Source organism: Pocillopora damicornis, chromosome 2 (genome assembly GCF_964200805.1).
Source record: "Pocillopora damicornis chromosome 2, jaPocDami1.2, whole genome shotgun sequence".
NCBI classification, from domain to species: domain Eukaryota; kingdom Metazoa; phylum Cnidaria; class Anthozoa; order Scleractinia; family Pocilloporidae; genus Pocillopora; species Pocillopora damicornis.
Genome location: NC_142671.1, coordinates 27,987,814 through 28,002,607, shown reverse-complemented (window position 1 = coordinate 28,002,607; position 14,794 = coordinate 27,987,814). Strand labels below are relative to the sequence as shown.

The following is a 14,794-nucleotide window of genomic DNA, read 5'->3' as shown; positions in this document are numbered from 1 at the left end:
TTTGCTGGGAATAGAAAAAATTTGGAAATCACTCCGACAGAAGTGTTAAACAAGACCAGATCGCAGTCCGCAGAATTCTTTGAGTTCCAGTGCTGCTCGTATTTTTCTTCAACTCTGATTCCTGAAACTGAAAATTTTTAAAACCAATGAGACGAACTGATTTGAAATCTCAAAGTGATTAGCATTTTTTAACTTTCTGTGTGTTCGTTTCCACGTGATGAGGTTTGTAAAACAGTTCTTATCGGCATAAAAGGTGATAGTCTTGTTTTTCAACCATAATTTATCCCTTTGTTTGTTGTGTATTGTAACTCTCGTCATCTTTTCGCGCCGTTTGTTGACTCGTACTATTCTTCTCACGGCCACTCCATAGAGTGCCTGACATATTTAATCGCCGTAACTTCAAAATAACATCACTTGAGATTTTACTGAATTTAAAAAGAGTGAATAACTAGACGTACCTTCCTGGTACGCTTCGGCAGCAAATCAGGCTCGTTTGTTATCGCCAGGGGTATATTGGCTCGACTGCGTGCCAAAATGGTTCGATTAGGTGAGAACTGGGTGAAATATCTATTAGATCATGCAAGAAAGAAACACGTGGATGATTGTCGCGAGCGCTGGCGCTGGCAAGAAGAGCGACAGTTTTTCAACAGGCTGTATTTTAGTGCAAAGCAAAAAGGCTAAAAAGGTTATGAACTTCAGTGCCTTCAGAGGATGAAGTCCAACATCATATCGCAATCTGCCGCTTCAATTAAACAATGGTCGAAAGTAAAAGTGAGGATTCTGTTACAACTGCAAAGAGAGCTGAGGTGAGTCTGTATGTGTTATCATTTCATCGGGCGATACGATCCTTTAAAAGTTTCAGTAGTCTTACTTTAAAAATCTTGTTCGTGCTAAACAGGGCATGTGTTTTGCTGTGGGTTTTTGGTAGATGTTTGAAAGCTCTTCGTGGGTAAACAAACCATGCCTTCCTCGAGAGGTCGATTATCGTCGTGGACAAACTCGTAATAAATACACCATTTGCTCGTTAGCTGTTAGTTCAATATGGCCATCGTGAAAAAAACGAAAAGTGATTGTGATAACTTAGTCAAGCCAAGTTCCCAGACTGAAAATTACGTGAAAATACTTGGTTATAAGATGCACCAAAAGGATGAGAGTTAACAAAAGGATTTAATGGAACTAAGAACAATTATTCCTACACAACTGGCATGCAAACTCTTTTGTTAAAATGTAAATAAAAGTGAAAAAGTCACACATTTAATGATCTACATAAAAACCAAGGCTAAAATTTCACACCTGATTATGAATATTCAATGATCCTGATTTCAACTCCCAGATCCAATTTGTAATTCTTCTTACCATCAACCATACAATTCTTACAATGTTCATTCAGAGAATTTTGTTTTGGATCAAGTAATTATCCCCAAATCGATCTTTTTCTTTAATCTCATCACTTATCTAGTTGCTATTGTATAAATATTTTAAGGAGAAATTCTGTCTTAGTCACCCATGGGAGTTAAAGGGTTAAACATCAACCAACTGATTTAAAACTCAGTTGTAAAACTAACTGATGCGTTCTCATCCTAAAAAGTCAGAGTTTAACTTCGACTTCTTGTTTGATTGCAAATATGCTAAGCACTCACCATCACTGATATGACCTCAACTTCAAGTTGAAAATTGTTGCCAAAGCTGAGGCAGTCAGCATCAATTGTGAAATTGCCCATGAATATGGCATTTCAGAATCCATGGTGTGAAAATGATGCAACCAGCAACAGGTCCTGTTTTCTGGTGGGCTGCTGATGACAGCAAAGTGTGCATCCTTGCAACACTACAAACCAAAAGACCTAAGTTGGATATCATGTTACCTAGCACATGCTCTTGAGCACGTGTGCAAATTTCCACTTGTTTGCTTTTCTATAGAAGTTGATTTAAGTGTTCTAAAAGCAGTATTCGTTTTTAATTCATAGGAATAAAGGTTTGTATTTGATGTAATCTTCACTACACCTCAGACCAAAAAGCTCTGCTTTTTCTCCTTTTTCTCTCAACAGTTAGTTTCCTTTTCTTGTCTTTTTAACTACAGTATAAGATCTGCTAAAATTTTGATAGCAAGATTTTGTTGTGCAAAAATACTTGGCTATAAGATGCACCTCAATTTCAGCATTAACTTTCCAACCGAGGAAAGAATTTTCTTGTAAAAATCATGCGCCTTAGAGCCAAGAAACTATGGTAAATTCTCTTTGAACATTTTGCTCCATTTCTTTCTACCAAAATTTGTCACTATGTATTTTGTGGTGTTTGTTTCTCAAAATCTGTGGAAGATTCTTTCTCTCCTGGACAGTCATGGCCTCAGTGGCTGTTTCAATGAATATACTTGGTCATCATAACCTATTTTGTTTCAACAGATCACTGAAGGATGATGATACAACAAGCACACACCCATTGTATTTATTTCTTCTAGACTCCTGTCAGGTAAAGTTGTTCCTTTCTCCCTGGTTACTTATATCACCATGGTAACTGGCCAAAGTAGTCCTCTCTTATTCCTTATTAAGGGTTAAAACCAGTTATAACATGTGTTGGAAACATTGTGCCCTTACCAAATACAATATGCACGGAAAATGTTTTACCAGATAAGGGTAAATATTACCTGAATGGACCAATCAGAGCACTTTGTTTTGCACTGGGTAAAGTTTACACGACTGGAGTAAACTTTACCTCTAGCAATTTGCAAAACAGAGCACTTGTGGGCTTTAATGGTGCAGGATAATTACATTCTTTCAATTGTAGCTTCCTAGAATCAAATTTTGCAATTTAAAGATGAAATAAGGTGCAAAACCGATCAGCTTTTGAATAGAATGGCACACTCTTGGATTCGTTAAGATTCAAAGAGTGACACAGCTTTGTCCGCTAAGTCATGTTTGTTTTAGCATTGTATCAAACATTGTTGACATGAAGGTGTTTTATTGAAAGGTTCTAGGTGATAAGTTTGCACACTAGCAAACCAGGCATGTAATCTAATTCCGCAGCAATCCTAGCATATGTTAGCGACCTCGTTGGCGGCATAACTTGCAAGTTTGTGATCGTTCATTGAGCTGCCATGACAATGTACATCATTACTTCCCTTTCCAAAATTCATTTTTCTTTACAAAGAGACAGAGCTGACCTCCTTGATCAGTAGTAAAAGAAGGGGCTCTGCAGAAATGTAGGTATCGTTAAAACTAATTTTGAGAAAAAGAGAGTGGTTGAAAATCTATTGTTTATTGTACCTGTAATGACGAACCTATGTCATTGAAGCTTTACAGGCCAGTGATTTTCCATCTCTCCTCATTTTTTCCTAACATCTTGCATGGGTTAATACAGTAATAAATTTAATGGTAGAAAAGTGTGGTGTATTGCATGCCTACCAAAAATAACAACCATACAGAGTCAAGGGCATGTACATGTACATGTACATGTAGGCACAACTTATATAATTTTGCCCCTTCTAAATATTGGTTCAAAGATTAATTTGCAGTGTGTTTTTGAATATGTTTCTTATGATACAGCTTGCAAATATAATTGTACTGTTGCAGAAGGCAATAACAAAAAGTACAGTTTTAGTATGTAATAGCTTTTTTTTATAGGGTAACTCAGCTGCAGTAATGAATAAAGGGGGTAAGTTTCTAAAGAAAGAGTATAGAAGAGAGTGTAGTAGGTAATTTAGTGTTAACAACTGAGTTGAAAACGTAAATTAGCCAGCGTAAAGGGTAAAAAAGCTGACGTTTCCAGTGTTAGCCCTTCATCGGAGCAATTCCAATCACTGATGTACTAATGTAGTAATTAACAACTCAAAGATTGACTGGTTTGAACTGTTCTCAACAATGATTTGATCTTTTTATTAAATCTTTTTTGCTCTTGATTGTAGTGTGCAATTTTTTTTAGTATTGATTGACAGTTGTTGCAGTGCTGTTATGACTATAAATTTACAAGTTTTTCCTGGATTCTGTCAGATACTTGATGCCAGAGCAGTACATTGATGAGCTTGTGTTCAAATGCTTGACACTGGAGTGTGATCTGGGAAGTGCAGTAAATTGCCTGATAACGCAACCAGGACAATAAACAGGTACTTGTATCTATCATGTAGAGTTTGATTAAGTCATGCTTGCTTTAAAATGCCTTACATTATTTTTAGAGTATTATTCAGAGTGACAGTGAATTTTGAGTGGTGTGTTATGCCTTAATCCCTCAAAAAATACAAAACAAAACAAAAGAGAGGGAAAAAAACCAGGACAGTTGTCAATTTAACAGTGGATTTCTTTTTTAAATTACCCAGCCAATTAGTATGTGCTTTGGGTCAAAAATTCATTCATTTTTTACTATTACTACTGGTACTAAGCAATGGAATTAACTGCAAGCAAATCAAACCACCAAACCAAATTCTTTTTAATAATTAGTAGCTCATTTTGTGAAACATCCTGGTTCTGGTTCTCAGTTTCTTCCTGGACATACAACTTTTTTGATGCAAAAACAAAACAAAATTAAAATAATTTTAATTTTATGGCTCTCAACAACATTTTCAATATGCACACAGCTTCATTACTCAGTTATATTAATTATTATTAATAGCTGTGTGCATATTGAAAATGTTGTTGGGAGCCATACACAATTTGGTCCCTTTAATAAAATTGTAAGGTCACTTGAAGATTTCTTAAAATGTTCTCTCAGTTATAATTAGGTAGATTTTACTTCAATTCAGCTCATTTCCTTTTCATTTTATTGTGACACGCAGGATAGCCCTTTTCAGTCTGGTGAATACTTGCACACCTTGCAAAACAAAAATATAATTGCCAAATAATAATGTGATTCATGTAGCTTTACAAGGGAGACATTGTCTTAAAAATTTCTTCAACATGTTGTTGCAGTTACTCCTAAATCAAAGAGGCCTGGCATTGTTAGAAAAAGGAAATTTGATGCAGATTTTCTATCATCAAGGAAAAATGATTGTTAAGGTATGATATTTGATTAACCCTTTTACTCCCATTAGTGACCAAGACAGAATTTCTCCCTACAATATCAATACAATATCAAGTGGACAATTGATGAAAATGAAGAAAAATATCAGTTAGGTGATTATAAGTTGACTCAATACCAAATTCTCCAAACTAACATCACAAGAACTGTATGGCAGACAGTGAGGAGAAATTGCTAATTAGATCTCGGGAGTTAAAGGGTTAAGTGCTATCTTATAGAACAAGCTGCAAAAGGAGCCAATACATTTATAACTTGCAAGCCTTTGAAAACTGCATACCATGACTTTGTGTTCTCTCAAAATTATAGTTTTCCCTGCTTATAACCTAGTTGCGTAGTTGTAGGTCAAAGTAAAGTGGGCTAGTTGTAGCAACTTGTCTGCTTTATGTGTTTAGCACTTGTTTTGTAAGGATTTGATAATATTTTATACTTTATATTTGAAAAGTTTTGGATTTTTGATGTCAACACCTAGAGCTTCAATGTGAACCAAAAGTTGGCTGCTGACATAATGTACGGTACTTACTTACAGTATATGGGATGGAGCAACTCATCCTGCAACCTAAATGAAGCACTCCTTCATCGCTGTTGGGACTGTTTTGGTTGCCCTTGTAATATTATGTAGTGTTAGTAGTACAATCATGCACTTGAGGAGAACTTTTGAGATTACTCAAGCTTGTGGTTTTACATGTATGTGATGGTCTTATGCAGTACAGAATCCCTCTAATTCCAAGTTTTAACTAGGTGCTGCAACAGCAAGCCCTAAAGATTGGCAAATTCCAGCCTCAAATTGGGGTCTACACGCACCTTCAATTTTGTCATATTTACATGGCTATGACAGCTAACAATACATGCATATAATCACATTAATCCACTCTTGATCCCTTTATCACCTATGCATCAGCAAGACTAATCATGAAGAGAAGAGTGGTGTGCCTATCCCAGCAAAGCAAATGTCATGGGGTGATGTGAACCACACACAGCTGCTGCCACTCCATCCATATCACTATTATCATCATGTATCAAATGGAAAAAGTAATGTTCATGTAAAGAAAGACAGAGGTGGCACAGAGAGCACCATTATGTCAAGTGGGTTTATGCAGAGTGATAAGAAGCAACCTTCAGTGGTTACAAAAGAAGAGGGCAAGAAGCAGGCCATGGAGGAAATGCCACAAGATGTTTCCTCCACAAAACAAAAAGAGGCAAATAGAAGCTGGATGGCTCAAGTGCTAATTACAATGACAAAAACAATCAAGCTGGAACAAAGACAAAAGCTGATAAAAGTGATAAGAGATTAGCTAAGAAAAGAATGTGAATGCAGAAGTTGCTCCCCAAGGTATGCTTTTTGTCAATTACTGATATCATAACTAAACAGTTTTCCTAAGATGCAAGACTGTACATACTACCAGAGCCTGGAGCTGACTTTTCATCCTGTTGACCAACTCACTGGTGTCACCCCCATCTCTAACTCAGATAATTTTCATTCACTGGTATATGCAAAATTTGCAAGTGACAGTTCATGCATTAAGTAAATTACTCAATGTTTGAGCAAAATTGAAACTAGCTTCCTTACTAAATTCAACATCATAATAAAACAAATTATGCCTTCCTCGAGAGGTCAATAATTGTAGTGGACAAACTTGCCAGAAATACACAATTTGTTCTTTAGCTGTTCAATGTGGCTAACGAAAAAATAACAAAAATTATCTGTGAACAAGGAGCTTTTCCTTGTCACTTACTATTTTTAAATAGTAAGTGACAATAGTAAGTATTATTATAATAGTAAGTTAATAAATAGGTAGTCAGGTTTGGTGAATTTTACAAGTGTAACAGCTGTATTAATATGGCCAACTTACTGTAATTACAGGAAAAGGAAAGTGGAAAGGGAGCATGCCTGTATGATTGTGTCCTCAGCAAAAAGTTCAGATTCAACCACAATCATCATCAAGAAGCTAGAGACTATCAGGATTTACTGTTAACAAGGAATCAAGCATTGCATTAGCTTCACCGTTATGTGCCTCTGGGAGGATGGCTCTTATTGTGTTGGAAGACTGTGAAGAAAACAATTTCATTGTTACTATCAAGTAAGTATCCCTTTTGTTTGTAAGTCTTTCCATTCTTAAAGATTTCAATGTGAGTGGTCATTAGTAAAGTTTGACAATTAAATGCATGATAATATACATGAAAAAATTAAGCACTTCTTATTGGCTGAGAACAAGTGCATTTTTCATGCAGCACAAGTGCAAAGTTGTAACACAAGTGCAGATTATAAATAGTATGCTGTTAAAATTGTGAATAAGTGCTACAGATGTACAAATTGCACTTGCCTTATGTACTCTTTACATGTGCTTATTTAAACACCAAATTGTTTTGAAAAGTTATTACCTGAACAGGATTCCTTTAAAATGCTGTATGGATTACATGCAGCTGCATAAATTAGCATTGCAAAGATTTCACATTGTGGATTGTGGACAATAAGTGACAATGAATATAAATTTCAGGGTAATTTTCACTGGCTCTTTGAAGCTTTTAGCTATTAGTTCTCTCTGAATATTTTGCTCCATCTCTCTCCACCACAATTTGTCACTATGTATTTTGCTTGCTTCCCAAAAACTGCTGAAGATTCTTTCTTCCTTAGACAGTCATGACCTCAAAGGCTGTTTCAATGAATATACTTGGTCATCGTAGCCTTTTTTGTTTCAACAGATCATCAAATGCATGCAATGAGCACACACCCATTGTATTTATTTCCTCTGGACCCCTGTCAGGTAAACCTGTTCCTTTCTCCCAGTAGTTACTTATATCACCATGGTAACTGGCCAAAGTAGCTTCCTCTTAATCTTTATGAAGGGTTAAGACCATTTATATAAGTTCTTTGAGACAGAGCCAACCTCCCTGACTCAAAAATCTATTGTTTATTGTACCTGTAATGATGAACCTATGTCATTGAAGCTTTACAGGTCTGGGATTTTCCATCTCTTCTCATTTTTTCCTGACATTTTGTATGAGTTAATAGTCAGTAGTAAATGATAGAAAAGTGTGATGTATTGCATGTCTAATGAAAATAACAACTATACAAAGTCAAGTGCATGTAGACACAACTTAATACACAGGCGGCCCAAACTCATGTCTCGAGAAAAAGCCAACGATTAATTCATGAACGCGTCATGCGTTGTGTGACTCGGTGTTAACGGACACACAAGATGCAAGTAAGTGTTATTGATTTTATGTATAAAATATTCATATTTCAAAATATTTACCGTTGTAAATCGACAATAGTTCATTCCCCATACTATTCCTTATAACGTGTTCAAATTTTCAACGGTTCCTCTCATAACTTAACACCGAGTCACACAATGCGTGACATGTTCATGAATTAATCGTTGGCTTTTTCTCGAGACGTGAGCTTCGGCCGCCTGTGCTTAATATACATTTTGCCCCTTCTAAGTATTGGTTCAAAGATTTACATTGTGTTTTTGAATATGTTTCATATGATATAGCTTGCAAATATATACTGTTGCATAAGGCAATAACAAAAAGAAGTAGCTTCTTAAGAAAGGGTAAATCAGCTATAAGTTTCCTAAATGTAGTAATTAACAACTCAAAGATTGACTTGTTTGAATTGTTTTCAACAATGATTGGATCTTTTTGTTAATTCTTTTTTACTCCTGATTGTAGTGTGAAATTTTTTTAGTATTGATTGACAGTTGTTGCAGGGCTATTATATGTATGACTATAAATTTAAAAGTTTTTCCTGGATTCTGTCAGATACTTGATGCAAGAGCAGTACATTGATGAGCTTGTGTTCAAGTGCTTGACACTGGAGTGTGATCTGGGAAGTGCAGTAACTCACCTGATAACACAACCAGGACAATTTGCAGGTACATGTATCTATCATGTAGAGTTTGGTTGAGTCATGTTTTCTTTTTTCATTGTAAAATGCCTTACAATATTTTTCAGAGTATATTCAGAGTGACAGGGAATTTTGAGTGGTGTATTAATTGCCTTATTATGCTTAATTCATTTTTTACCATTACTAGGCAATGGAATTAACTGGAAGCAAATTAAACCACTAAACCAAATTCTTCTAAATAGTTGGTGGCTCATTTTGCGAAACATGTTGGTTCTGGTTTTCAGTTTCTTTCTGGACATACAACTTTTTAAAGCAAAAACTAAAAAAAGGCCATAAAACAATGAAGCTGTGTACATATTGAAAATGTTGTTGGGTGGTCCCTTTAGGAAAATTGTAAGATCACTTGAGGATTTCTTAAAATGTTCTTTCAGTTATACTCATTTAAATTTGACTTCAATTCAGCTCATTTCCTACATGTATTCATTTTATTGTGATATGCAATATAGCCCTTTTCAGTCTGGTGAATAGTCTTGTTGTACCTTGTTGTTATAGTTGCCAAATAATAATGTGATTCATGTAGTTTTACAAGGGAGACATTGTCATAAAAATTTCTTCATAACATTGTTGCAGTTACTCCCAAATCAAAGAGGCCTGGCATTGCAAGAAAAAGGAAATTTGATACAGCTTTTCTATCATCAAGGAACAATGATTGTGAAGGTATGATATTTTATTAACTCTTTTACTCCCGTTGGTGACCAAGAGAGAATTTCTCCTTACAATATCAATACAATATCAAGCAGACAAGTGATGAAAATAAGGAAAAATATCAGTTAGGAGATTAAAAGTTGATTCAATACCAAATTCTCCAAACTAACATCACAAGGCCTGTATGACAGACCGTAAGGAGAATAATTTTGATTCACATCAACGCTATTAATGTTATTGCTTCAAAACAGGATTTTTTATCACTGGATAAAGTCACCATTTCCTTGGAGGACATGGAGAAGAAGGTCATGGAAGTTCTTACAAATGAAAGAGAAGCGTTTGGAATTAGGGACAAGCAGTCATGAAAGCTTTTATAAGCAGAATTTTCCAGAGTAAATGTCCACTGTTATTCGCTTGCTCTAAAAAAGAGTCTTAATATGTAAGTAATCAATAATTATCAATTTTACTACTAACAGTGCATGTAACACTACCAAACAGAAAATCTCATGTTGGAACTAGTGGTAACATAGAGAATTGTAATGAAATGTTTTGTAAACAAAATAGTGAGGAAATCAACATTGCAACAGTCTGGTATTTACAGTTTGAGTAATTTTTAATTTCTAATTACTTACCCAAGAGCTTTTTGGCAATAATGAAATTGATGTATTTCATTGCTTCCTCTGCATAGTTATTAACTTTTAGACCCTACAGCTTAATGAGTAAAGATGCACATCTATTCCTTTCAAAGCTCAATCCCAAATAGATGCAACTGACTTCTACGTTAGAGGTCACATGAGAAATATGCACTTGTGATAAAAAAACCTTTATTGAATTTTTTAATCAGTATTTACATGTAAACTTATCAAAGTTACTGGCAATAAAATTATTCTTGTGATAAGAATTTTGGTTCTTTATAAGAGAAAGTGCGATCAGAAGAATTAAGAGTGTGACAGGTCATCTAAAACAAACCTGTCAAGTACAAGTTTTAAATTACTGATTTTGAAATATGCTGAGACAGTCTGACTTTGCACTTCAGAAGTTTGCAAATACCAAATCGACATCAAGGACATTAAGCAGTAAGGAACTGAGGCAACGCCGAGGAAGACGTCACTTAAAAAATGTATTTATATTTTATGTTAAAATTTTGTGGATGGCTGGGTGTGTTCACGGTTTCTTACGACGCTTCACTGAAACTTCAGCATAACGTATGTGAGCCGCTTTGAGTTCCAAATGGAAACTTATTTTAAAGCTTCAGTTCACAGATCACGCAAATTTTGGTGATTTCATTTTGTTTTTTACAGGGCAGCTAAGTAATTTACGAAGGTTTAGTAGGTACCTGCTGATCAGCTATTATTTTGCCAACTGTTATGATATTTTGTTTTGCCATTGGCGTCGTGGTTCGCGTTAAGGTCCCTGGTACTTACCATGTAAGATAAACTTGGTCGTAAACTTTGTCGTCAAGACAAACAAAAAGTGCTTATGTTGTAGAAGTAATTAGAGTTTTGGCGCAATTTTCGCGGCACGAAACTAAAGTCGGTCACAATGAAAACAACAATGTAACTATTTGGAGGCTCAAAAGGTTACGGTTTGTAAAATTCAGCTAGTTGCTCATAAAATCCCCTTTAGAGCAGTGATTCATAAACCAAAGTTGTCAGACCACATGCACATTTTTTTCCTGCCGCAGTGATTGGATCAGTCTCGCAGTGCGAAAGATATATAAAAACATTAGAAGAATGAAACTGGTCAATTCTCGTCAGTGGCCGCTCAGCAGTTACGGTCTTTTATTTCAAACACGAGGGTTGCGACTGGCTGGAATGCTTACCGCTCCGTTGATATCGCGTCATAAGATCAAAATAAAGCCGACCTCCACGAACGATTACGATGATTTACCCCTATCGATTATAATTCTGGCTACCGCAGTGACCTTAGTGAACGGCGAGTATCAAATTCCTGCCGTATGAGCTTTTCAGAGATGACGTTTCACCGATAGAGATCATGTTTTAATCGAATACCTTAAATTTATTGGTCTAAATTTATGAAGGAATGAAAACACCGAAATCTATATTGCTTGCATTTAAACATTGACTTTTAGTCAGCGGTAAAACCCATCAACCGAGATTTATATTTCATGTTAAATCGAACAGTCCACGAAGTTAAAAAAGAGCGTCCCCAATGGCTATTCGGGATCCGGGATTGGTCTTATTTAAAGGCCGGGATCCGAGAATTTAGCGTAAGAAGGGGGCGAGATGCGGGAATGATGTTATACCGGCGGAACAGGGGAATCGGCGATTTTAAGGGGCGAGATACGGGACTGAAATAATTATTTGAACGAACCAAGAACGGGAATGTCCGTTGACGAGAATTTTTGATGAAATTGATCGGACTGGTCAGCGAAACTTCAGTAATTGCGCAGGAATGAAAATTCTATCAAAAGCGAAGTTGCCAACTTACCAAAAATCCTTAACGGCCCATAGGGTAAGGTGGCATCTAAAACTGTTGCGTCAATTGAAGTGCTTAAGGGCGTAACAAAAAGAGAAACTCCAGAAAGTGTCGGAATTATATCGATGTGAGGCTATTAACCCCTTGAGTTGCATGACACTAGACGTGCAGGATATTCACTCAGTTATGCATCACAAATATAAACTTTTCACGGTGTTAGATTACGCAAGTAAGTTTGGAAATGCAGCCAAAGAAGGTTTAAAGAGGCCAACCCATCGGGCGGCGTACTACTTTAAATCCAAATTCTTGGTATCCTTTACCAGAAAGTCCCATTATTCTGTCGGCCATAAAAGTAATTTAACCGTTACCTCCTGTACTGGATGGCACCACAGAGCATATAGAAGATGAGGGACTGGACATAAACATTTGCTGCAGCAGCAGCAAGAGCTTTAACTCCCCCGTGGTGCCTCTATCAGACAGATATTCAGGCGGGCGAACCGGTTACCCTCGAGAGTTCTGACTTCGAGGAGTCGCAAGAAAACAGCGGGAAACAAGACAAAAAGGAAAATGGGGCTCCGGCTTTGGTAGAAGTATTCGCTTCAATAACAGAATTGTGTTCAGGTAATTTTTCTTTATTTCCCTTGCTATGGCACAAAAGGATTCCCGTCACCTTTAGTGTTTTATGCAGTTGTTGAGATTGTTATGCGACATTGACTTCTTTACTTATACGCTTGTGTGTGATTGAAGTTAATTCCGAAGGAAGTCGTCACCGTGAATAGCGTACTTAGTTCATGCAAAACTTTGAAAACTTCTGAAATGAACAATATCATCATTTTGGTGAAAAGAGATAAACTTCCGCCTTACGGTGACCAAAGACTTCAACGGATCAATGCCGGTTGAGAAAATCACCACCAACCGATGAGGCCCTCTTACGTTTAGGAAATGGACTAGGAAAACATTTTTATGATCAAGATTGGCCAGTACAAGCCGTCGGAATTACGGGACTGAGAGAAAATATTAGTCGGGATCGCTCGATTGAAGAACATTGTTGGATACCCTCAAGAAAGCATTGATTACGATCATTAAACAAACATCCTCGAGCAAAAACACGATTCTTTCTTATAAACCTTATATGAGCCCAACGGGTGAACTCGCTGTTTGAAACGTACACTTGATTTCTACCCACAGAAAACTGCTCGGTAGAAAAAAGAATTGGGGTTTTTCGTCAAAGCGAAAAATATTAAAATATTGCAAAGTAAATTACAAACGGAAAAATTTAAACCTGATGAGGTCAACTACCTTTTTATTAATTACAATGACTTAAAACCACCGATACTTTCAAATCGTTACTCTAATCCCCACGGTATCAACGAGCACTTTTCATTCAACTAGTTTGTTCTTGTTTTCACCCATTCCCAACCATAGTGCAGCTCCATTTTCTGCATATAAACGCACGCACAACCCACAATTCGTCCATTCGCTCTGACGAAGGACTGACGCTCGAAACTTCAGCTTTCAAACTCTTAACGGTGGCCAGTCTACGTTATCAACTCAATTGATAATATTCAATTGTTTTTTTTCTCAGTTCGTGAGCGGGTGGTATTCTACAAATCCTGCAATCTGATTGGTTCCAAGAGCGGGCAGTATTCTCCCCATCCGGCCCGCTCACAGCGGGTGGTATCCGATCCTTTTAAAAAAATGTTTCGAAGTTTTCTTGGAAGCCTTTTAAATCACCTTTTAATATCATTACGCAAATAAATATGTTTTGATGAAACCTCTCTCTTTCATTTGCATTGCCCTTGTTTTCTCTACCATCTACTTCCTCATAAATTGTTCAGTTTATGGAGAATCTTGCCATACTTACAGCCTTTTATCATTCAGGTTCTTTTCGCAACCATTTGTTAGGTTTTGGAAAAAAAATAAAAATGTTATTTACCAGCCAAGGTCGGTCCGTATTGGGAAAAACTGTGCCCTCTGTATCCAAGACCTCGGGCACAGTTTTTCCCAATACGGACCTCCCGTCCGGTGAATAACATATATTTAGCATATTAATCGATGCGCGCGCTCCCATGAGTACTTAACAAATGCACTTGCTAAGAGCATGTTAATAAAAGCCAAACAATGCAGGAAGTTGGAATAAAATAATGTTTTTAAAAATAATTGAATGACTATTTATGCTATTTGAATTAAATAAGTTATTAATTTCAAAAGACATTTGAAATAGTTTGATTAACAATACTACCTAAGTTTAACGAAGAAATGAAGGTGAAACCTTTAAGTGGAGCGCTACGGCTATGGCATCGGTAATACTTAGGGGCTGCTTTTCTTGTCTGTGATTTCTGCAGTAAAAAGGTGGGAACTCATTTTCTTTGTCAACCTCCATGGTTGCCACTACTCTTTGACATTTTTCTGGCTGACAATGTTATAGTTTCATCGCACAACTCACTTTGGCCCCTCGTGCAAAAATAGAAAAACGAAGCGAAAACGAAAGCAGGGCAAAAAGGCGATTCGAAGAATCCGGCAACGGCGTGAGCGCGTGCGTTGATGATTGAATCATGCTCAACGGATGCATGCTTGCGTATGCCCCTTTCTCTCCTTCAGTTTTGCGTGCTGCGTTAGAAAATGTTTCTTGATGGAAGCCAGGCACATCAGTCAAATAAAAGATTGTGCACCGTAACGCGTTTTGAAACCGAGGCAAATGCCGCTGGGAGAGAAGCGAGTCAGTCTGTTCGAACCCAGTACTGGTCAGTGGATTTTCTGTAAAGTTCACGTTTGTTGCGTCATAATACACTAGGCCAA

General features: G+C 36.7%; 1 protein-coding gene and 1 long non-coding RNA gene across 5 annotated transcripts; both read left to right on the top strand.

Moving 5' to 3' along the window:
• The first annotated feature begins 104 nt into the window (after nt 1-104).
• LOC149050635 (uncharacterized) lies at nt 105-8,105 on the top strand. Of its 4 annotated transcripts, XM_089198204.1 has the most exons (5): nt 105-806; nt 2,400-2,466; nt 3,145-4,096; nt 4,896-4,982; nt 5,733-5,896. In XM_089198204.1, exons 1-3 carry the CDS (start codon nt 712-714, stop codon nt 3,154-3,156), a joined length of 174 nt encoding a protein of 57 aa, XP_089054330.1. In that variant the 5' UTR covers nt 105-711; the 3' UTR covers nt 3,157-4,096; nt 4,896-4,982; nt 5,733-5,896. The 4 variants fall into 4 exon arrangements, with proteins under 4 accessions (XP_089054330.1, XP_089054329.1, XP_089054327.1 ...); XM_089198201.1 differs by lacking the exons at nt 105-806; nt 2,400-2,466; nt 3,145-4,096; nt 5,733-5,896 and adding exons at nt 5,907-6,334; nt 6,866-7,082; nt 7,705-8,105 and having other exon boundaries at nt 4,490-4,982; XM_089198202.1 differs by lacking the exons at nt 105-806; nt 2,400-2,466; nt 3,145-4,096; nt 5,733-5,896 and adding exons at nt 5,907-6,334; nt 6,866-7,332 and having other exon boundaries at nt 4,490-4,982.
• A 6-nt stretch (nt 8,106-8,111) lies between these two features.
• Nucleotides 8,112-10,457, top strand: LOC149050634 (uncharacterized). Its single transcript, XR_016184325.1, has 4 exons — nt 8,112-8,207; nt 8,767-8,879; nt 9,482-9,568; nt 9,808-10,457. It is a non-coding gene; the product is annotated as an uncharacterized LOC149050634 (long non-coding RNA).
• The last annotated feature ends 4,337 nt before the right edge of the window (nt 10,458-14,794 follow it).